Source organism: Penicillium crustosum (genome assembly GCF_028827405.1).
Source record: "Penicillium crustosum strain IBT 35664 chromosome Unknown utg000001l_segment0_segment0, whole genome shotgun sequence".
NCBI classification, from domain to species: domain Eukaryota; kingdom Fungi; phylum Ascomycota; class Eurotiomycetes; order Eurotiales; family Aspergillaceae; genus Penicillium; species Penicillium crustosum.
The window spans coordinates 178,914-199,582 of NW_026623122.1; the positions used below are offsets into that span (position 1 = coordinate 178,914).

At 50.6% G+C, this 20,669-nt stretch overlaps 8 protein-coding genes across 8 annotated transcripts; 2 read left to right on the plus strand and 6 right to left on the minus strand.

Annotated features, from left to right (window-relative positions):
- Positions 1-104: 104 nt before the first annotated feature.
- N7487_000075 (glycoside hydrolase family 27 protein) lies at positions 105-1,753 on the minus strand (the record flags this gene model as incomplete). Its single annotated transcript, XM_056867824.1, has 7 exons — positions 105-491; positions 550-734; positions 791-1,087; positions 1,141-1,230; positions 1,289-1,429; positions 1,482-1,614; positions 1,688-1,753. The coding sequence occupies 7 exons, from the start codon at positions 1,751-1,753 to the stop codon at positions 105-107; spliced, it is 1,299 nt and encodes a 432-aa protein (XP_056732608.1).
- A 1,806-nt stretch (positions 1,754-3,559) lies between these two features.
- Positions 3,560-7,388, minus strand: N7487_000076 (putative inositol polyphosphate phosphatase; the record flags this gene model as incomplete). Its single annotated transcript, XM_056867825.1, has 5 exons — positions 3,560-4,300; positions 4,350-4,609; positions 4,676-4,885; positions 4,939-7,279; positions 7,332-7,388. The coding sequence occupies 5 exons, from the start codon at positions 7,386-7,388 to the stop codon at positions 3,560-3,562; spliced, it is 3,609 nt and encodes a 1,202-aa protein (XP_056732609.1).
- Positions 7,389-7,794: 406 nt separating this feature from the next.
- On the plus strand, positions 7,795-8,490 carry N7487_000077 (CHY zinc finger protein; the record flags this gene model as incomplete). Its single annotated transcript, XM_056867826.1, has 6 exons — positions 7,795-7,799; positions 7,907-7,950; positions 8,006-8,079; positions 8,137-8,198; positions 8,255-8,356; positions 8,409-8,490. 6 exons carry the CDS (start codon positions 7,795-7,797, stop codon positions 8,488-8,490), a joined length of 369 nt encoding a protein of 122 aa, XP_056732610.1.
- Positions 8,491-8,777: 287 nt separating this feature from the next.
- On the minus strand, positions 8,778-9,893 carry pre6 (proteasome core particle subunit alpha 4; the record flags this gene model as incomplete). The annotated part of the gene is made up of 5 exons (XM_056867827.1): positions 8,778-9,102; positions 9,171-9,558; positions 9,670-9,722; positions 9,782-9,788; positions 9,866-9,893. The coding sequence occupies 5 exons, from the start codon at positions 9,891-9,893 to the stop codon at positions 8,778-8,780; spliced, it is 801 nt and encodes a 266-aa protein (XP_056732611.1).
- A 1,189-nt stretch (positions 9,894-11,082) lies between these two features.
- Positions 11,083-13,195, minus strand: N7487_000079 (putative RNA binding protein (Arp); the record flags this gene model as incomplete). The annotated part of the gene is made up of 4 exons (XM_056867828.1): positions 11,083-12,024; positions 12,106-12,812; positions 12,894-12,951; positions 13,040-13,195. The coding sequence occupies 4 exons, from the start codon at positions 13,193-13,195 to the stop codon at positions 11,083-11,085; spliced, it is 1,863 nt and encodes a 620-aa protein (XP_056732612.1).
- Positions 13,196-14,155: 960 nt separating this feature from the next.
- N7487_000080 (condensin subunit YCG1) lies at positions 14,156-17,632 on the minus strand (the record flags this gene model as incomplete). The annotated part of the gene is made up of 2 exons (XM_056867829.1): positions 14,156-15,529; positions 15,587-17,632. 2 exons carry the CDS (start codon positions 17,630-17,632, stop codon positions 14,156-14,158), a joined length of 3,420 nt encoding a protein of 1,139 aa, XP_056732613.1.
- Positions 17,633-17,858: 226 nt separating this feature from the next.
- On the plus strand, positions 17,859-19,045 carry N7487_000081 (cysteine synthase A; the record flags this gene model as incomplete). The annotated part of the gene is made up of 2 exons (XM_056867830.1): positions 17,859-17,990; positions 18,048-19,045. Exons 1-2 carry the CDS (start codon positions 17,870-17,872, stop codon positions 19,043-19,045), a joined length of 1,119 nt encoding a protein of 372 aa, XP_056732614.1. The 5' UTR covers positions 17,859-17,869.
- A 570-nt stretch (positions 19,046-19,615) lies between these two features.
- Positions 19,616-20,479, minus strand: N7487_000082 (translocation channel protein TIM22). Its single transcript, XM_056867831.1, has 3 exons — positions 20,225-20,479; positions 20,075-20,170; positions 19,616-20,013 (listed from the first exon to the last, which is right to left on the minus strand). Exons 1-3 carry the CDS (start codon positions 20,327-20,329, stop codon positions 19,678-19,680), a joined length of 537 nt encoding a protein of 178 aa, XP_056732615.1. The 5' UTR covers positions 20,330-20,479; the 3' UTR covers positions 19,616-19,677.
- Positions 20,480-20,669: the final 190 nt, after the last annotated feature.

The following is a 20,669-nucleotide window of genomic DNA, read 5'->3' on the forward strand; positions in this document are numbered from 1 at the left end:
CTCTTTGTGCTCTTTATTCTGAGTGCGTGATGAGTTTCAGAATTTGGAATCACTGTAATACCTAACAACCCAGGACATAGATATTGTTCCTTGGCAATCTCTGTCTAACATCGTCCCTTGACCACCAACACAGCTGCATCATGACTCTTCAAGGAAGCCTTGTACGTATTCTTCACGCAGCCCAAATCCTTGCCAGTCCAAGCATCAATAACCTGATATGCATTATGACTCTCAAGCTCTGGGATTTCGCTCCATCTCGCAGTGCGAGTAGAAGTAGCATTCTCAGAGTTCAGCATCAGAACCAAAGTGCCCTCTAATGTAGAGGATGCACCAGACCAATACTCTGCAGGATGGGCCGGGTCAAAAGTCCAGTCTGGGTTGTATCCCCACTTATAAGGATGAGCAGGACTTCCAACAACAGGGTCTTGGTTGAAGTCAAGAAGGTACTTATTCTTCAGAATTGCCAAGTGGTCGTCGTTAATAGAATCGAGCTTTATAGTTGTCAGTATATCTTGCCATAAGAGCTGGACCTTGAAATATATCGCATACCGCCGTGCCAATGATCAGAGGGGATTTCATGACAGCCCAAAGTGCAAAGTGCGCCCTGTTCTCCTCGATGGTAAGGTCCCCATTACCAATCTCCAACATGTCCGGGTCTGGGTAACTCCAGAAATTGGCGTAGTCCATCAAGAAGCTGTTCTCGTTGGCAATTTGCGCAATACGGGCCCAATCCGCTGAAGACAGAGTTAGCCACTAATCCTCCCACTCCAATATCAGGTAAAGAACTTACCGGTGATATCGCCAGACATGCGCCACGAGTTCGCAGTTTCATTGCCCCAGGTCTTGACATCAGCCTGGCCCCATTCAGAAAGTGAATAGAGGATTGTGCGGTCAATTTTGAGCAAGGCATCGCGCATTGCACTAAACCGCTGATAAGTCTTGGACGTTTTCCAGTCATATCCTTCTGGAGCGGGATTGGTGATGTCAGGACAGGTGCCATTAGGGTGGTCGCCGTCACCATCAGGAACACAGTATGCATATGTGTCTGTCCAGTTACTGGAGACATCGCAATTGTCATATTTGAGGTCTGCAGGGGTTCAGTATCGTAGAGACAGATGAACCAGAATAGAAATAACATACAGTCAATCCCCCACTCAGCAAAAGACTGTGCATCGACTGTCTCGTATCCCAGACTGGCGGGATATCCAGCGCAGGTAACCTCGCTAGCACCTAGCCACATGTCAGATATGGGATTCTATCAGCACATGGGAGGGTATGGGATACTAACTGCTGTAGATCCCAATTTTGAGTCCCAAATCATGAACTTGCTCTGCAACACCAGAGATACCATCGGGGAACTTGGATGGGTCTGGAATGAGGCGATTTGTGTTCTTGTCGCGGGTGTTCTTGACGCTCCAGCAGTCATCAACTTGGAAGGGTTAGTGATTCGCGCCATTTTCATATGATAGTTCGGTTCCTACTATTTATATATTCATAACCCAGATCCTTCAGTCCAAGATTAACGACCTCATTAGCTGCGGTGATGACCTTGGTAGAATTGATATCACATTGGAATGCATTCCAGGAGTTCCATCCTAGAGCAGGCAATCTGCCCTATTTTGAGTTAGTACTTCTGTTCGGAATCATTTAAAAAAAAGAGATAGCATACAACATCATTTTTCCTAACCAGAGCATTTGCCGCTGGCAGCATAGGCAATGCAACAGCAAAAGTAAGAGTCAATGGCCCTAGCATGTCTTTGAGTTGTGTTTAGTTTCTTTTTCGATACTAACTAAATCTTCTAAACCTGCAGCCCTTTATAGTCCCTGTCTTGTGCGGGGGAAAGTTAATGTCGCCCTGGTTAAATTGACAATATACTAGCAGTGTCGATCACTACTCACTCGACGGTAGTCTAACTTACATGCATAAATAGAGAGGATTGTTAATATGCACTGCAATGCCTGTGGATAAACGTACCTTTGAGATAGTTTCCCCGAGGTTACAGTGCCGCCTTCCGATGTTCCTAATTGGGGTCGACGGGGACGGGGACGGAGGCGGGGTTCGGGGAAAAGGAATAGAAGTCAAACAAACAGGAAAGGTGCAGTAAGACAATAGTTCGATCCTTACATGCTATGACATCAGGTCACTTCGCCTCTTCGATATAGATCAATGCTAGGAAAGGGGGTATACCTTAAAGGATTACTGCAACACCATATAAGAAAAGCAATGATACATATCAATTTCAAATCTGTTGTTAGTTCCATCTGAAAATGCTTTTGATCTCCTCCCATTCCGTGGTCACGACATTGAAGAATGTATCTTTATCAACGGATCCACTGTGCTGTGGTAGTGCATTGACACTGTGTGAATATTCAGACCAAGCTCTCGGCAATTGAATACGGTGAAAATGTAATCCCAAAACATTGCGATTGGGGCGAATACCCGAGGCTATTGGAGCATTTTGCACTTGGAGGTGGGCATCTTCAATTCTTGGTCTTCGGCTGCCTCCAGTGCAGCATCCAGTTTCCACTTTTGGGAGGATATCTCTTGTTTCGAAACCAGATAACAGTGACATCAACTGGACGGCACTTTTGATGGGCTGGGTCATATGGCAATTGCTTTTTCACCTCTTCTTTGGGAGCTTGCATCCATGATGGCAGACTACGGTCATTGACCAGAGGAGCCTTCAGGATACCTCCACTATCTCAACACAAGCCCATCTCATTAACGTGGCCAAAGGTTATTGATCTTGGAGGAATTTGAGACTTTTTGTGCTCGCCATTTATGTCCACGCTCTTTGGTTTTCAGCCATATTAGACGCTGTAGAATTGGTGTTGTACGGCTCAAGGAGGACCAGGCGAAGGCAACACCATTCCGCGTCGCACATAGCTGCCTCCTTTCTTTTGCGATTTCGTTACTGCCGTCGGTGGGAGTAGTCTGGTATGAAAGATTAATGCGTTTACGGATCTCACTGTAGCCACGGGTGCCTTCGCGGAAGGTTTTCTTTTTGAAATAGAGCTCTATATGAACAGAGGGCAAATTCAAGGATATGGCAAGAGATGAAATATAGAGAACCAATGGCTCAAGTGAGAGCAGCGTAAGACCCTAAGTGAGGGCAGTACCAGCATTGTCACTACGTATAGCAACTTACATATTGAAGGGCATTAATTCTATTAAGGCACTGGGACTTGATATATGCCCGCTCAACCTTTGTTAAGTGTATGCCAGTTATCACTAAAGGAGTAAAAGGTATATATATAGAAAGGTCTCTTGCATACAGTACGTTATCTTTACTCCTTTCGTATACACCTACAAAGACACCTAAAAAGATATCCAAAAAGACGTCGAAAAGAATATCTACGGAGACATGACAAAGACAACTATTCTTGTCATATATGAAAAAGAGCCTTTTTATTTCTAACAGCCATCATGATACATGTCTATCGTAAAATCATTAGTCGTACAATATACACCGCCATGCTTCCACCCAAATGCATATTAAAAAAAAAGTACGCTTGACTTGGAAAGAAGAAAGAGAGGGAGGGACGACCATGCAAGCGGCTATTGCTTTCCCAAGATCAAGGAACGGGCCTGACGGGGATCTGTTCCGAGGACAGTAATGAGATACTCGATGCTAGCTTCAGAAGCCAACCGACGCTTCTCATCCTGGAACTCCTTGTTGCACGCATCCCACGTCGCCTTCCGTTCTTGACTTAGGACTGTCTTAGCACGAATTTTAAATGCCGCACTGACCGGCCGGTGGTCGGAGGCGCGGACCTCGTGTCGCCGATAATCGAGCTGCTTGATGCGGCCCAGACCACGGTAAAGAATGCGGTCGCACCAGGCAGGAGAGCGTTTCTTGTCGCTGGTATCGTACTCATCCGTGCCAACGTCGTACTTGTAGGTCGGAGCGAAGGTGATGGGTGACTCAGTGAAGGAGCGTAGGCGGAAGCCGGGGTTCTTCCTCCGAGAAGCAAGTAACTGGTCTCGATCCAGGAGTTTTGGTAGGTTATTCTGGCGAACTGCGTCGATGATCACATTGCGAGGAATTGCGTCGATTCGGTAGTTCAGATCTCCGTTCAGAATGCACACTTCATGGTCCATGATCATGGAGCCATCACCACCACTGGCAAACTGATCGGTCCGCAGGGTCATGCTATTTTCCGCAGGCAGGGACTCAGCTTCTAAGATCGCAGCAATATCGTTGTTTCGGTTCGCGGTCTGGGTTTGGCCGGCCGCCAAATGGCAGTTCACAAAGCACATCGAGCTGTCATCCAGGACGAAGCGCAAAACAAGGGCACCCTAGTACAATTAGATAAAAGTCATAGAAAAAGCCGGGGACATCACAAACCTTGTTCCCATGTAAACCGCCCATCCCGCGCTTAATCTCCGAAGCACTAATGTTTTTGATATTGTGGCGTTCCTTATGTTTGACAAAAACGCAAGTAAACAGCCCCACCATATTCGCAGTGTGCAAAAGAACGTAGGATTCTTCGAGAGGCATGCATTCGTGAAGAGTACGAGTAAGATGCTCAATCCACACTCGATACTGACGACTCATGTGTTCCTTCTCGCCGTTCTCTTTCTTCTTACTGCCAAGCAGCAAGCTCTCTGTGGCGATGTTAGTAGGCAGTCACGTAGAAGAAGAAGAAGGGAAAAAAAGAGTATATGACTTACTAGCTGTGATCTTCTTATTCTCAAGATCAACCAACTCCTGGAACCCGAATATCACGATATCAGGCGGGTCTTCGGGGGTAACCGCATCACGAATGAAATCCGACGTTCGCACACTGCCGGGGGTAGAAGCTCCCGCATTCCAAGTCAAGACGACGGCCTTGATTTCTCGGAAGTTACAGAACTCCACATCTCTGGCCTGCATCCGCGCATCTACTAGTATATTAGTGGAAGCCATCAACAGATGAAAACAATATTTCACTTACCCAACCAATCGTCCTCGAGCATTCCGTCCCAGAGACGAATGCAATTATCAGTGCCGAGCGAGGTCACCTGCAGGCGGTTCATGGTCCATACGCTGCTCATGTCTAACACGAAGCTGGATACGGGACTGTCGTGGGCACGCCAGTCTTTCTTCACGGTCCAGGGGTTGGTGGACACATCGTAGACGTAAATCATACCGGTCTTATACGCAGCCCAAAGATAGTCTCCGACGAATCCAAGGCAGTTGATTTTGTACACACTGACATTGACCACCGCCAAGCAACTAAAATCAGTTGAGGAATACACAGTAACCTTGCCGTCTGCGTGTCCCAAATACACCCGACCTCCATCTCGCGTGGTATAGGATCCAGAAGTCACATCGCCAGAGTGCTGAAGACCGAGAGGTCGCTTGAAGACCTTGAATGGAACGTCATCCCGCGCGTTAGGGCGATATACATGGACGTCTTTCCCTGTTGCTAGCCACAGCTTGTCATCAACTACCATGGAGAATGTGTGGCCTCGGGCTACACGTTCGGAAGGGCTATGGTAGCTGTATTGCAAGTTGGGTGCACCTGTTTCGTCTGGCAACCAAACAAGCAGCCGGCCTTCGTCATCAAACGTCCACATTTCTTTCTTGTGTCGCAGGATTTGAATGACTTCTCGGCGGGAGGGGTATGCGCGAGTAGCGACGATGGACTGACTCGGGATATCAACTTCGTGGAGATCTCCAGCGCTGGTACCGAGCCAGATACGCTCGCCCTCGTCTTCAAGACCTTTCCCTGGCTTGAAAGCAAGAGATAAACTTTTCACGGTCTCGCCATGACTAAGACTCATCACTTGGTCACCAGTTGTAAGATCCCACACCCGGGTCAAATACCCAGTCGTGCACACATACTTGCCGCACACAGCGAGCAGACGGGTATCATACTTCGTCAGAATATCTTGCGGTCCAGATTTAAAACGTGGGGGTCGACGGTTAGCTTTTGATGCATCGGGATAGTCGGTCCGCGAGATAGCTGGCTCTTCGGCTGGTTCTTCTTCTTCCGTGTCTGTACGCACAACGCGCCTCTCGGGGAGAGAAGAAGACAGGTGAGATTCACGGGGTAGGGAGGGTTGCCGCTGGATTGGTTTGGGGGCTGAGGATTCGCTAGCACGCGGGAAAGAAGGTGCAGATCTAGCAATCGGTGCCGGCTGCGCAGATCCGCTTATTTTTCTGGGGGACTCTCGTACTGGGGATACTCCAGACCGACGGGGAGCCCCAGAAGGTCGAGGAGGAAGCCCTGGGCGGTCGTAGGGAATATCACTGGCTCGGAATCTCTGCGCTGAAAGAGGGGGAGCAGTGGCCGCAGACATCGGAGCATCTACAGGAGCAGATGGAATCTGCACCATCAACGGCTTGGAGGACCGTGAGGGCTCTGGACCGGGACGAATCCTTGAGAATCCCATCTCTCTGGCGTCATGTCTGGCTGTCGCAGACGGAACTGGTGATCGTTCGTCAAATGAACGCCGAGTCGGTGGCTCCGTCGTTGGCCGAGCTGGTGCTGGCCTAGCACTGCTCTTCCCAGTAGATTGCGGCTTGACCATATGCTTCTCTGGGCTACCAGGAGGGGTGCTAAAGGGTGAAATACTTCGATCGGGTGACGCTCGTCCTGGTTTAGGAGCCAACGAGGTCGTGTCCGGATGAGAAAACATAGCCGGTTTCGCCGGGATTTTGGGCTTTGATGCGCGATTAGCTGGGGGTGGTAACGAAGCGCTTTTTGATTTCCGGTCCGCCGGGCTCCCAGTGAGATGGACGCGGAGAGACCCAGGCGACGCCCGAGGCATTGTATCCCCTGCATTGGCGGACGGTCCAAACTTCGGTATCGGAGAGAGCGGGCGAGGTGGTGCCGGCGAGACGGACATGGATTCTCGCGGGCGATGGCCTGGACTCCGAGCCTTGCGGCTGTCACCAGACGGAGTCCAAACTTCATCACGATGCTGTCCGCGAGGCGGCGATTGGGGCGAATGTACTGTCAAGGTTGGCGGTAGCTGTGGCGATGAACGGTGGAAGTTCATAGAGATGGGCCGGCCATATCTTCTGCCGGAAAATCCACGATCCCGGGGGCTCTCACCATTCGACTGTTGAAGCGGGTTTGGCCTATCCTCAGCTGGGGTCCATGGGGAGCGTGGCCGGGGCAAGTCGAGCGAGGTACGGCTGGAGGATCGGAGGTCATCGCCAGGCTCTGGGGTTGCCAGTAAATGGGTTGTGGAAGTGCGCGGGCTGGCAGCTACAGCAGCAGAGGGAGATCTGCGGTGAGAAAGATTCTCAAAGTGAGACAGCAAGGAGGACACCGGTCTCTGTGGCTGCGGTTCATGTTAGTTTGTTGTGTGCAACAAAACAGTTACGTATGCATACAGTGGGAGGAGCATCATCATTGTTGTCCGGCTGTTTTCCTGTGCCCGCCATGGCCATTTTCACGGATCCGTCGCCGAGTCCAGCTGGATGAATGGATCATAGACTTAGAGATATCTCTTGGGGGGTCGAGTAGTGGTGCGGAAGCAGTAGAGTAGGTGTTCGTGGGTACGTAACTAAGGCTACAGGGATATCGTGGGGCTCGGAGTATGGAAAGAGGCGACGACGTAAGCGGCGCAAAGGCCCAGTAAGAGAAGACGGAGCTTGGCCGTCAAGAGTTCGAGGAATTCCGAGAGATATCCAGGGGGTAAAAGGGGGTGAAAGGTGAAAGTCGATGAAATGGAGTGGCGGGGAGGAAAGTGGAGGGAATCACGGGAGTTGGCGATCACTTTGTGTCTGCATTTCTTCGGACTTGAGCATCGACATCTCGCACTTGGCCCTCACTTTTCTTTTGCCTTTGATAGCCATGTGGTAAGTCTGCTCCTTGTGGTATTCTGGAGCATGTTCATGCTCAAAATCCCCCATCAATCCCCTTCGTCCAAAATTCTGATAGCTAATACAATCTCCCCGCTTTGCAGTAAACACATTTTGAACGCCCAAGTGGCCATCCGCTCGCACTGCTGTACGCTCGAATCGACCTCGCATTTGATCACAGGGGATTGACCGAAGAGATCTAGGCCGAAAATGGTTTGATTGCGCCGAATGCCACCAAGAAACCGAGTCACACAATCTCGAGAAGAGCGCCGAGATGGTACGCCCCTATTCTCCGGTTAGCGCAAGTCTAGCGGGCTGACATTCCATGGGGTAGATCTTTGCATGCAAGAAGTGCAAGAAGTGTTTCCGCAAGGACGCAGCTGAGTTCGATGAGACGTATGCAAGGAACGGTTCAAAATCCAAGTGGCAGCGGGCTAATTTATTAATTACAGCGACGAATACTGCCCTCACTGCGATAATCACTTTGTCATTGAGGCACGCGAGCCCGAGGCACGACTCCACGTGGAGGGTGAGGATGCTCGTATGGACAACCGGTATGTTGAGCACAGAAGATCCTCTTATTGGCAGAGTGCTGACCATATCAAGTATGCTCAAGGACGAGCGGGTTGCGCGCGACAAGGAGCGCTCCCTCTTCAATATCAGAGATGTGTCGGACCGTTTGGGCTAAGCTGTGCACTTTGGGGGAGGAAAAAGACAATTGGCAGGCGCACTTTCATGATGTTGACGATTTGATGGTTACTATTTCTGGCAATAGTTCAAGGCAGATGGAGATTCCCTTTGCATCAATACCCTTTTCTGCGTTGGTGTACAATATACAATACGAAAGAAACCGGGAGATGTGTTTTAAACTTCATGATTTTGGATTCTCGTCCAGGAAGAGACCCAACGCTACTGTAAATTGAAACACATCAACGATTCAGTCACCTCTCAGGCTCTGAATCTTTCGTCTAGCATTTATTCGGTCGACTCGCCGCCACCCGGCCGGGTGAGGATAGCTGCCGTGGTGGTCCCTGTCCGGGTCTTCTTCTTGGCCGCTTCCTCCTGCTTCTCGGCCTCGATGCTCTTCACATACGACTCAATCTGGTCATCTGGGAGCATCTCAAGAGTCTTACCGGGCGCCATGATGGCGACCTCGATGTTCTTGGCACCCGTCTGCACGACCTCAAGCAGAGACTTGATGGTCAGCTGGATTGTCTGCTCACGGTCCATGTCCTCCTGGTGGTTGCGCTCAAGGAATTCGCGGACGGTCTTGCTGGAACGACCGATAGCGTTGGCTTTCCTGTAGCGAGAGAGAAAAAAACATTAGTAGACATCCAATATGAAAACATAAGCTCGGAAAATACCTACCAGGCTGAGTAGATTCCAGATGGCTCGGTCTGGTAAAGTCGCGGGGTGGAGTCGTTCTTGTCAAATCCAACCACCAGCGTACTGATACCAAATGGACGCACACCACCACTCTGTGTGTATCTCTGCTGAACACCAGCAATATATTTCGTAATATACTCGATGCTGGAGGGGTCCTCGACGGTCAGACGGTGGGACTGAGCCTCTAAGCGGGCCTTGTCGATAAGAATGCGGGCATCGGCGTTCAATCCGGCGAAGGCAAGACAAACGTGGTCATCCACCAGGGCGATCTTGGAGGGAGTAATGCGGGTATCTTGGAGCTTGAGGGCGGAACGCTTTTCGCAACCGAGGACGACGATATCCTTGCCTTTGACACCAACAGCGCAAGTTCCTAGAAATCACCTACCATCAGCAAAGGTGTCTTTTGATGCATGAAATGGGAGCAACGGCCAAAAAATAGACCAGAGAAAGCTGCTTGGAAAGCAAATAACGGCGATCTTACCTCGCTTCACAGCCTCCATGGCATATTCAACCTGGAAGACGTGTCCATCGGGACTTGGGAGAGGGTTAGAAAACAAACGCTGGAGCTGAAGTGTAGCTTGAAGTCCTCATACCTGAATACTGCGATAGGTTAGCATGATACAGCTTTCGTCCTGGTCAGGAGCAAAGGGAGCTGGAGACGTGGGGAGCTAGCTTACCTGAAAGAGCTCGGTCGTATCCGGACATTGTGAATCAAGGGCGAGCGGATGAGTGGTTATTAAAGGTTGCTGTAAATAACAAGTTTAAATGAAGCAATGAGGTAGAAAAAGGGCAATGCAGAGTGTCAAGTAGCTGAGGTCAATTGGGTTGGAGCAATGACGGGTTCCGGGCGGTGGACGCGAAAGCCTACGGCTGCCTCAAACGCCCTCACGGTACTTGTGTTAAGTATGGACGCACCATATTAATTTCTTGTACCTAGCTCTTGACCTATTTTTCCAACAGTCTTCTACTTGAAAGCGAATTATATACTCAATAGTATATCCTTGGAAGAAAAATACTCAAATCAGCCTTAAATTCATTAGAACAGTACTTGGTTGTACAGTCCAATAGTCCTGTAGTACACCTATATACACCTATATACACCTATAGGATCCATGTATATATATAAGAACGAATCCCCTAGAATTTTATATAGTCAAACCACCTAAATAACGAGACAGAAAATATAGACACAATGATTTTTTTTGCATTCACAGTGCTTTGACCCCGAAGAGATCCTCGCGATGCCCAAGCTTCAAAGTAAATCCCCAACACCCCAAACGGAGTCCCAGTATATCCCCACCCAGATCAAGACCGTGAATTCTCCGACGCTTCCCATGACCAAAGAGTGCAGAAAGGGAGCCCACAAAATATCTAAAATGCAATGCCAAAAGCAGGGCAAACCCAACGCAAATGTGTCCATGCCTGCAGACAATAAAGAGATGGCCGGAACATTCAAAAATACATGCACCACACACCCCTAGGGGGCTTATTCCCCCTCGAGAAAGATAACAAAACCATATAGCGCAAGATGGAAATCACAAATATGGAGTAAAAAAAAAAGACAGATCCCACAACCAGAAGTGAGAACAAATGACAAAAAACACAAACACAAAAAAACAAAAACAGACCAAAACCCAACGATAAAAAAGCATCACGCAAAAAAGCACAGGGCGGCGAAGGCGAGAGAAAGAAATCCGAAATCTTCGACAACGCTAACCCGCCTGCTCCTTCCAACCCGATGCACCAAAACCGCAGAATCCCTTATACAAATGCGTATCAACGAATATCAACCAACGCAGAAACCCGCCACAATGCAGGGTTGCAATATGGACAACATAAGTGTGAGCGCCCAGTTCGTGAGTGGGGCGTGAAGTAGGTATAACCAGACCCATATTTAAGCGGGCGACTTGTTGGCACTGGAGCCGTTGCGACGAGAGTGGGGGTCATCAGACACCGTCAGACCACCGAGACCACTCGACAAGAAGGCGAAGGGGTCACTGGCACCATCGGTGCCGTAGAAGGCACCGTTGGAAGCACTGGTGGAGGGCGCACCATGGTCCGCACCAGTGAAAGCGGCCTGGGTAGCCGGGTTGGCGAAGGAGGCAGCCGAGTGCGAGGCGGTGGAAGAACCGTAGCCCGAGTTCATCTGACCCATGGGAGGGTACGCACCGGGGGTGTTGTTACCCAGACCAGCGGACGGCAGAGCGTAGTTGTTGGGCGGGCCACCGAACTGCTGGCTGAAACCACCGAATCCGCCGGCGGTAGAGGGGAACGGAGCGGGGGCAGGTGTGCTAGTCATCGAGTTGGGCCCCATATTGAATTGCGACGGCGGATCCATCGGTGACGGGAATGCCGAGTCTGCCACGACGGCAGCGCCCGAACGAGGGGCACCACATCGCAGGCAGTTGATGTTCTTCGCAAAGTTGTGGTAGCCACAACCCTCTGAACCACACTTCCAGTCACCAGCACGGAAGGGGACAACACCACCGTTGCCACCCATACCACGCGAGTGACCACCACCCATACCGTGACCGCCGCCGTGGCCCATGTGAGGGGGCATCATTGATGGCGGACCATAGCCGTAGTTTCCGTAGTTCATTGGGTCGGGTGCGGCCGCCATGGCGGGGAACGAGCAGCGGAAGCATGCTGTGCGGCGCTGGAAGTTAGAGAAGCCGCAAGATGGGCAAGTCCAGTCACCAGGACGGGGACGGTTCTTGGAGGGCGGGAATGGAGTGAGGATCTCGGCGGCCCGGTCCAGAACCCGGCTGGAAGAGGGAGAGACCTCGATCGCCTTTTCGTTGAGCGCACGGCCGTTCATGCACAGGCTCTCAGCAGCCTGGTAAACAGTTAGCAGGCGGAAAATGATGATAAAATACAGAAAGTTCTATATAATAGAACAATAAGACGAATAACTCACCTCCTCGTGAGAAGAGAAGACAGCAAAGCCAGTGCCAGTGGGCTTGTGCTGGTCTGGCGTCCGCAAAGTCCAGAAGGCGATGGGACGACCGCCGAACTGAGTGAACCAGCTTTCCAACTCAGACTGAGTGGTATCGTGGGGCAAGCCACTGAGATGGAGGACCTTGCTCCGTTCCGCCAAAAAGGCCCGAACATCGGCATGAGCATCCATGGGACGAGTGAGGATCTCAGGGTGTTCCTGGGGCGGCTGCGACTTGCGAATCAAGCCACGAAGCACACGGGCAAGCGTAACAGACTCCTCCATAGCACGGCGGGGTGAAGCGGGTGCCAAAGCTTGCAAGTGGAAAGGAAGGTTGTGCTTAATCGGGGCAGACGACTGAACGGGCTCGACCTCGAGGGCAGCGCAGATGTTGGAAAGCGAGCTGGGACCGAAAGGCAGCGACTCAGGGTGATGGGTCTGCCAGCGTTGATATTCAGTTCGCAGGTCGAAAGTGCGGGAATGCTGCAGGTATGCGGGCAGCACGACGGCCTTGTCGCGGGCCTCGCGGGGCAGCTGCACCCGCAGATCCCACGAGTCCAACGTCACAAAAGCAAACTCGAGGTGTTTGCTAGTGAGGTGTTCCTGGGCGAAGGCGTCGAATCGAGAGATGGCGTCCCGGAAAGTACCTGCGGAGCGAACGTGTTCCCATGTCAAAGTGGTCAAGCTCGCTTTAAAAAAGAATTGTCAGCCACAAATTGAATCCTGGCAAACCCCAATGTAATCCAAGGCTGGTTTCAAGGCGATCTTACTGCAAAGCGGGGTGATTGGGGTATTGACGGGCTTGACGAGAACGCTTTCACGGTGCAACTAAACAATTGGGGAAAAAGGTGTCAGCTTTCGGGTTGGCCTCGGGAGTAAATTATGTTGGGTAGAAGGACGTTGGGAGGGAACGTACTTCCTCGCAGGTCTTAGTGTCCAACAGAATCCATCCTAACTCAATGACCTCAGCCGAGTCCTTAGTGACATATACGCCATGTTCGTCGCAGGTGGTTGCAACGTGGATGACGATGTATCGATCCAGCTTGGGGGTTGGTGCTGAAACGGCCGCCATCGCTGACTTGTCCGGTGCCAACGGAGCGGCAAGGGAATCCCGGGGGAAGATGGGGAGAAGATGCCTCTGCGGGAAAAGCAGAAGACAAAGACAAGGCCGGAGAAGAGGGTGGTAAGAATAGAAGAGAAAGCCCGGGGGAGGAGAGAAGGGAAAGGGGGGGGAAGAAGAAGAAAAGAGCCAACTCGGTGGAGTTTTGAGAGAAAATGAAAAGTTTCGGGGCTCACGGGGAGAGACGGAGATTATACAATTACAAAATGAATTATATAGATGTTATTCTTAAGAGATTAAGAAATTTAATCCTTCTTTATTCTCTGTCACTTTCATCGAATCTTCTATCCTGCGAATTCCCCTGGAAATTGTGTGTTCGGACTGGTCTTGACCGTGCAACCCCAACCGGGCCCAGATCCCTGTCTTAATACGGCTTTTCGGATTTAGGGGAACGAGTTAAGGATAAATATAGTAGATAAATATAGATATAGAGAGATATATTAACAGACGTGTCGTCTTTCGAATGGTTAATACTGTTGTTGATTGGAGACTTCCAGAACTATCAGATAAATTATGTAGGAGATCATGAGTACACAAAAAGGCCAAAGCAAGTACTAGGTAGGACACATATAGCGGAGTATACAGTGAAACATAGCTATCACTAAGACAAATGTTGACCAGATGAACAAATATAAACAAGATGGACAAAATTGATATTCCAAATATCAACCTTGGAAGCCACTCTGCCGCTGTCAAAAATATATCACGTGGCGCATCACGTGGATATATATATATATATATATATATATATGTTGGAACATGACTATATGAATGTATGAAGAACTCGAATAATGGCATTCATGCAAAAGGTATTTGAAGAAAAATCAGACACTGAAAGTATGTACAGAAACCTAACCCTAAACCCCTAACTTCAACCAACGCCAACCAAACTTCGGAACTTCGGAACAATCATCACTCGTCACCCGTCTCTTCCTTGATTATTGTCCCCCGACTAGTATCATGGTCATCTTCATCTTCTTCCATAATACTGGGCTCAATGGAGACAATGGGCCGATTAGCAGTGGCAGAACTAAGACGGCTATCACCCTCACCCTCGTCTTCCTCCATGATACTTGGCTCAACAGAGAAATGACGACGGCTGTAACCACCGGTAGGGTCCACAGAGCGACGAACACTACCAGAGCGTACACTGGCTCCATCGTTGTCAGGGTCTTCAGTGCCTTCACGAGGACGAGCACTGGCAGCGCGACCATCTTGTGCAACGGCAAGGATCTTGAGGATCGCGTTCTTGGCCTTGACGAGAGCGTTTCGGCTAGAGGCTTCGGCGGCGAGACCCTCTTCAATGGTTTGATCCAATAGCTCCTTGACCTCGGTCGCGAGGGCAGTGTTTTCGGGATCAATCTCGACACCCGTAGCACTGCGAATGCTACTCCGGAATTGATCATCGCCTTCGGGGGCTCGAGAGCTAGCTCGTGCGGGTACTGTAGGAGCGGCAAAGTAAAGCTTGCTGAGGAGGGAGAAGAGAAGCTTGCGTTCCTCACGTGAGCAGCGATTGGTAGCAGCGCTGACACCGAGAACACGCTCGAGGATCTCCTTAACTAGGGCGAGGTGAACCCATCCACAAACATTGGAGCTTGCAGCACCGCCAGCCAGAATTCGTTCACCACCAAGGCCAACGACCCGGCGTTCATCAGTCCACTCAGAAAGCATACCAACAACACCAGTCATAAGAGCCTTGACCTCGCGCTCGCCGACGCTTGGATCGATTTCTCCATCACTGTCTTCCTCGGCTTCAAGTGAGTAGTGCTCCTCTGCGGCATTCATTACAGCACGGATCACGGGTACGGCCACGCGACGCATGCGTTGTGTATTTTCCACACGGGAGTGGCAGTATACGGGGAAGAAATAAGCCAATGACTGTCGTAGTGCTGGATTTTCACGAGTGCGTGGGTGGTAGAAGGAGACCACGAGGGACAACAACAGAGACTCTACGGCATTCTGATTGTGTTCCTGGATCGCGGGTGGGACATTTGACCCAGAGGGAGTGAAGGTGTTGGTGAGTAGCAGCTTGCAGAGAGCAGCGGCTGCTCCGGACTGCACGCTGTTGGGAGAGTTGGCACGCAAGGCGCGAGCGAAAACCTTGAGCAGAGGCTTCTGCATGGGGGGTGGCGTCACAGTCTCACCATCAGCCTGGGTAACGGGAGCAAGCAGGGATGGGTGAGTCGTGATCATATCACAGAGGATTTGTAAAGCAGTGACCTGCAATGCCTCGTGACCCTTGCTATAGCAGTGAATGAAGAGGGTCATGTTCTCTTCCGCCAAATTCTGTAGAAACCAGTCATTAGCGAACCTCATATTCGATCAAAAGGAGAAGATACTAACCTTGTCAAGGAGACAGCAGAGACCCAAGCACAAAAGACCACGCTCTCTAATTGGAGCTTCGTGGCTGCGGACAGCGGGTACCACAAGGTTATTCAGCATAGTAACCAAGTTCATGTTTTGCTGCAGGTGGCCCTGGACATTTTGCAACATGCACTGAGCAATATATAGACACTTCATATTAACAACAATCTCGCGGACGATCTTAGCCTTAGCTTCTTCCTTATTAAAGGGTTTAACCTCCTCATCACCTGGGGTTTCGGATCGTCTGCTAGTATCGTCACTGATCTCAGACCTAGCAGAAACAAAGCTATCCTCGGTGGTAATGGTGTCGTGAACTTCGGCAATAGCCTCGAGAACAACGCTGCAAAATTCGGCCTCAGCTGCAGTATCAGGCCCGCAGACACAGCGGAGTGTTTCAACGACGAGTTTTGTACTCTCTTCCGGGAGTTCTGGTACAGCCAAAGTTTCTCGCAGGAGCGAGAACATCTTTCGTCGACCGACCTCGTCGCTGTAATCTAGAGTGATGGCGATGTGGAGCAATTGTTCCACAACAAATTCGTGCTCGACTGCGTCATCATCGTTCGCTTCACCAGACTCTTTAGAAATCTTCTTCCGCTCCAAAAGATTAGTGATGTATTTGCCCAGGAAGTAGGCCATCGCAGTGACCTCAGGCATCTTGTCGTCTGCTAGATTGTCGTATTTTCCTTCGTTCTCCACGCGGCAGAAGTCGTTGAATGACCGGAGCAAGAATGCAGATTCACCAGTAAGATTCTCCCAGAAAGGCTCATCAAAGACAACAGCTTCACGATAGTCCGCACGGCCCTCCCAGAACCCGCGCATTGCCTCATGTGCAATCCCGCTTTCCATTCCAGAGTTTACAACATCAATTCTCTCCAAAAGTTCAAGTAGCGCGTTGATGTCGGGTGCAGACCGCTGGCCAGTCGGTCCCAGATTCGGGTCATTGTTTGTGCCAGCACAGTCCTCGACCCATCTGTCGTAGAACAATTTCGCTGTAGCCTTGCGGACACTTTCATCACGATCACGTAGACCCCATCGGAGGAGCTTTTCTCTCATTGAGAGAGACAAATGGCGGAAGTCACCCAAGGTAGGCAGAAGACGCGAGTACAGTGCGCGTCTGGTAGGGGCATCCAAATCACGGGCACGTTCAAGAAGGTAAGGAAGCGTCATTGGGGCGAGGGGGAGATTTGTGAGTAGCGTTTTGCGAACGTCGGAACTTGTATCGTTTTGCATAATTTCGATCAGCTTTTCAAGGAGCGCAGAGTTGTCGTCGCCCTCTTCTCCATCGTCTCCCGCCAGACGTCCTAATCCTAGAACGGCCTGTACACGGATAGAGGCCTCCTTATCACGCAGACGCCTCAGGAGACCCTGTCTAATTGTATGGTATAGCTCATCGTCGATCGATTCCAGCGAGTTCACAATGTGGGCGGTAATTTGGGTTGCGCGGAATCGTACCACCTTATCCTTAGCACTCATGACGGGTCCCATCAGCGCAATGAGACTAGATGTGAGGCGGGCGGTTGGTGTCTCGGGATTGTGGTCCTCATCTTCGTCCGATGCAAAAATCTCATTATCCTTCTCTGCGGCATGACTGAGGAAAGTACCCAAGAAGCGCAAAATCCGGTCTCCAACAGGCTCACTCTTCTTAATTGTGAGAATACGGAGCATGCAGCGGCCGACTTCCACGTTGAACTCCCTCTCGGCATCCGTTTCCTCACCAGGAATCAATGCCTCTTCAGGCTCTTGGTCCTTTCCCTTGTTATTCTTCTTTGGTGAGATACCACAGCAAAACTCTTGGAGCTTGCGCAAGCGCACAACGAGCTTTCGGTGACCGGTGGTCGAGCGCTGAGCATCCGCAAAGAGCAAGCACACATCTCGACGCAAAGTGGGGGATGATGCTGGTTCTGTTGGTTCTTCGGGGATCGCAAACGATGGGGTAACGGAGCCAGCACGCCCAGACGCAGAGGGCTGTGCTGATGACCTGCGTGTCGTCGCAGATGTCGAACGGGCGGCGACTCTGCCAGGCATTGTTGCGTTGTTGTTAAGCGTTGATTATTCAGAGGCGAAAAGCATCGCAGACTGCGGGACCGATCAAAGGAGTGGAGGCCTTGGCGGTAAACAAACAGCCCAAAACGGGTGACTGATAGCCGATAAGGGTAGTAGATGCACGTGAGCTGACTAATCCCGACCATCGGAGGTGCGGGAGCTCGTCATTCCCCGAAGGTCGATAGGATCATTTGTTCCTGCATTGCAAGTCAATTTAGAATGTTTCGTCAAAGTGTCCGGCGATTCGCCACTACGGCGGCTCGTGCTGCTGGCGAGGGGTCCACTGCCTACTGCACCCGGGTGTCAACTGCCCAGGGCGTTGTCAATGGATTGACCGAGGGTATGTCTAGCTCCGAGCACCCTTGCATACACTTTTAAGCTGACTTGGATCCTGCAGCGATTGGAAATACCCCGCTTATCCGATTGAAGAAGCTCTCTGAGCAGACCGGCTGCAATGTTCTTGGAAAGGCAGAATTCCAAAACCCCGGAGGTAGCGTGAAGGACCGAGCAGCACTCTTCGTTGTTAAAGATGCAGAGGAGAAGGGACTCCTGAAACCCGGTGGTACTGTGGTTGAGGGAACGGCCGGAAATACTGGCATTGGATTGGCGCATGTGTGCCGGTCAAAGGGCTACAAGCTAGTGATCTACATGCCCAACACCCAGTCGCAGGGCAAGATTGATTTGCTCCGTCTGCTCGGCGCCGAGGTATACCCTGTCCCCGCAGTGGCCTTCGACAACCCCCAAAACTACAACCACCAGGCACGCCGACATGCCGAGTCATTGGACAATGCAGTCTGGACCAACCAGTTCGATAACATTGCCAACCGTCAAGCACACATCGACACTACCGGACCTGAGATCTGGGCGCAGACCGAGGGCAAGATCGATGCCTTCACCTGCGCTACCGGAACCGGAGGTACCCTGGCTGGTACCACCCGCTATCTGAAGACTGCCAGTGACGGACGTGTCAAGAGTTTCCTCGCCGATCCTCCAGGCAGTGTTCTCCACAGCTACATCCAAAGTGGTGGTACTCTGATCGACCGATCTGGCAGCAGTATCACTGAAGGTATCGGCCAGGGCCGTGTGACAGACAATCTTCAGCCCGATATCGACTTGCTGGATGGCTCGGTGAGCATCAGTGATGAGAAGACCATCGAGATGGTGTACCGCTGTCTGGATGAGGAGGGTCTGTACCTTGGTGCCAGTTCCGCGATGAACGTGGTCGCTGCCAAGGAGGTTGCCGAGAAGTTGGGCAAGGGTAACACCGTTGTGACCATTCTTTGTGACGGTGCTTACCGTTACGCGGATCGTTTGTTCTCCAGCACCTGGCTTGAGAGCAAGAACCTGCGTTCTTCCATTCCCAAGCACCTCGAGAAGTATATTGTGTTGCCTTAAACTATGTACTTATAAATTGAACAAACTATTCTCGTCCGGTTTTCGGAACTTCAAAGGAGTATATTGAGCGTGTATAGTAATTGAGTGCTCACCCTGTTCAGGTTTGCATTTGGGATGGACATAGTATATCATCTACTAGAGAAGGGAGCGCGGATTCGACACAAGTCGGTTATTTGAATATTAGCGGCGGTGGATATTAGCGGAAGGATTTAACGGAGGTTCCTCAAAAGTTGGCTGATAATATATATATGAGCATAAAATAAGTTGGTATCAATTGTGAGAGGTGAGTCTCAAAAAGCCAGTGGTGTATGTATGTCCACGCTTGGTATTGTACAAAGAGTAAAGAGTCAGACCCAAAATGATCTAATATGGAGTAAACCACCATGCCGAGGCCATTCAATGCAGGCATCAAGCAAGACATGCAACGCAAGGGAAACAGGCCAGAAGAACCATGCTCCCAGCAAAATAGACAAGAACAACCGAAACGCCCGCAATGCTTCCGTTCTATTCCAGAACGCCAGATGAAGTAGAAATGTACAGGTCGAAAAGCGTAACAAGTTACCACCGCCGGCAATAGAAGAGCCAAACGACGGAACAGGCTTATGCTTTCAAGTCGGATCCGAATGGAACGTTTACTCATCACCGGGCATTCTCATGTAGGCATCAATAGCCGCACTGAACGCTGCGAAACCAGCGCAACCAAAGGCAGCAGCCTGGGGACCCGCCTTTGCACCGAGAATACCACCAGTGACACAACCAGCAGCAACGCTGTTGGTAAGATCGTTCTTCGCGCGGAGACCTTCGATACAGCACTCGGTGCCGGAGTAGAGCGCACCGACGATACCGAAGTTCTTAGCAGAGGACCAGGATCGGGCGCCCATGTCCTTGAAACCGCGGCGGACTTGTTCGCGCCAGGGGAGGTCGGCGATGGCGCGGCCCTGGGGTGTGAAGGTTGAGTCGTAGGACATCTAGAGTGGGTAGATGTTAGATATGGAATTTTGGATGTCAAGTATTCAATTGCCAACTTACACTGGCCATAAAGAGACCGAAAGCACCACCAAGACCGAAACCCATGGTACCTGAAATGACTGTCTTGATAGGGCAGGACTCCATACCACGTTGCATCTATACCGAGGTCTATTAGAATTGGACAAATGTATGTCATAATGGAGGACGAACCATCTTCACCATAGCCTGTTCTTGTTCATTCATTCCCTGGGTGGCCGGGTTACCTCCCAGGGAGGTCATGGGAATCGCGGTCCCTGTGGTACCTGGAAAGGCCATTTTGAAAGTTGGCGTGGGTAAGGGTTGACTTTTATAGGGTAGTAGATCGTACTCGCTGGATTAGATCCAAGCTGGCCTGAATGATCAATCCACTGGACCTCAGCGAGAAAAGAAATCGCGTGATCAGGTAAAATATAGAACGCGGAGATCTTGCGGAGGCGAGTAACTGAACCGCAAATTTATTTTACGGGAAACCAGAAAAGCCCAAAATGCAGTCTTGCACGTGATATCCCGGCTCCGCGAAATCATCGTGGCGTTATCGGTACAACGGTCTGTGTACATATGTATCCATGGATACATTGTTATTGAACCTATCAAGAACTGTTGTGTACGTTAAATT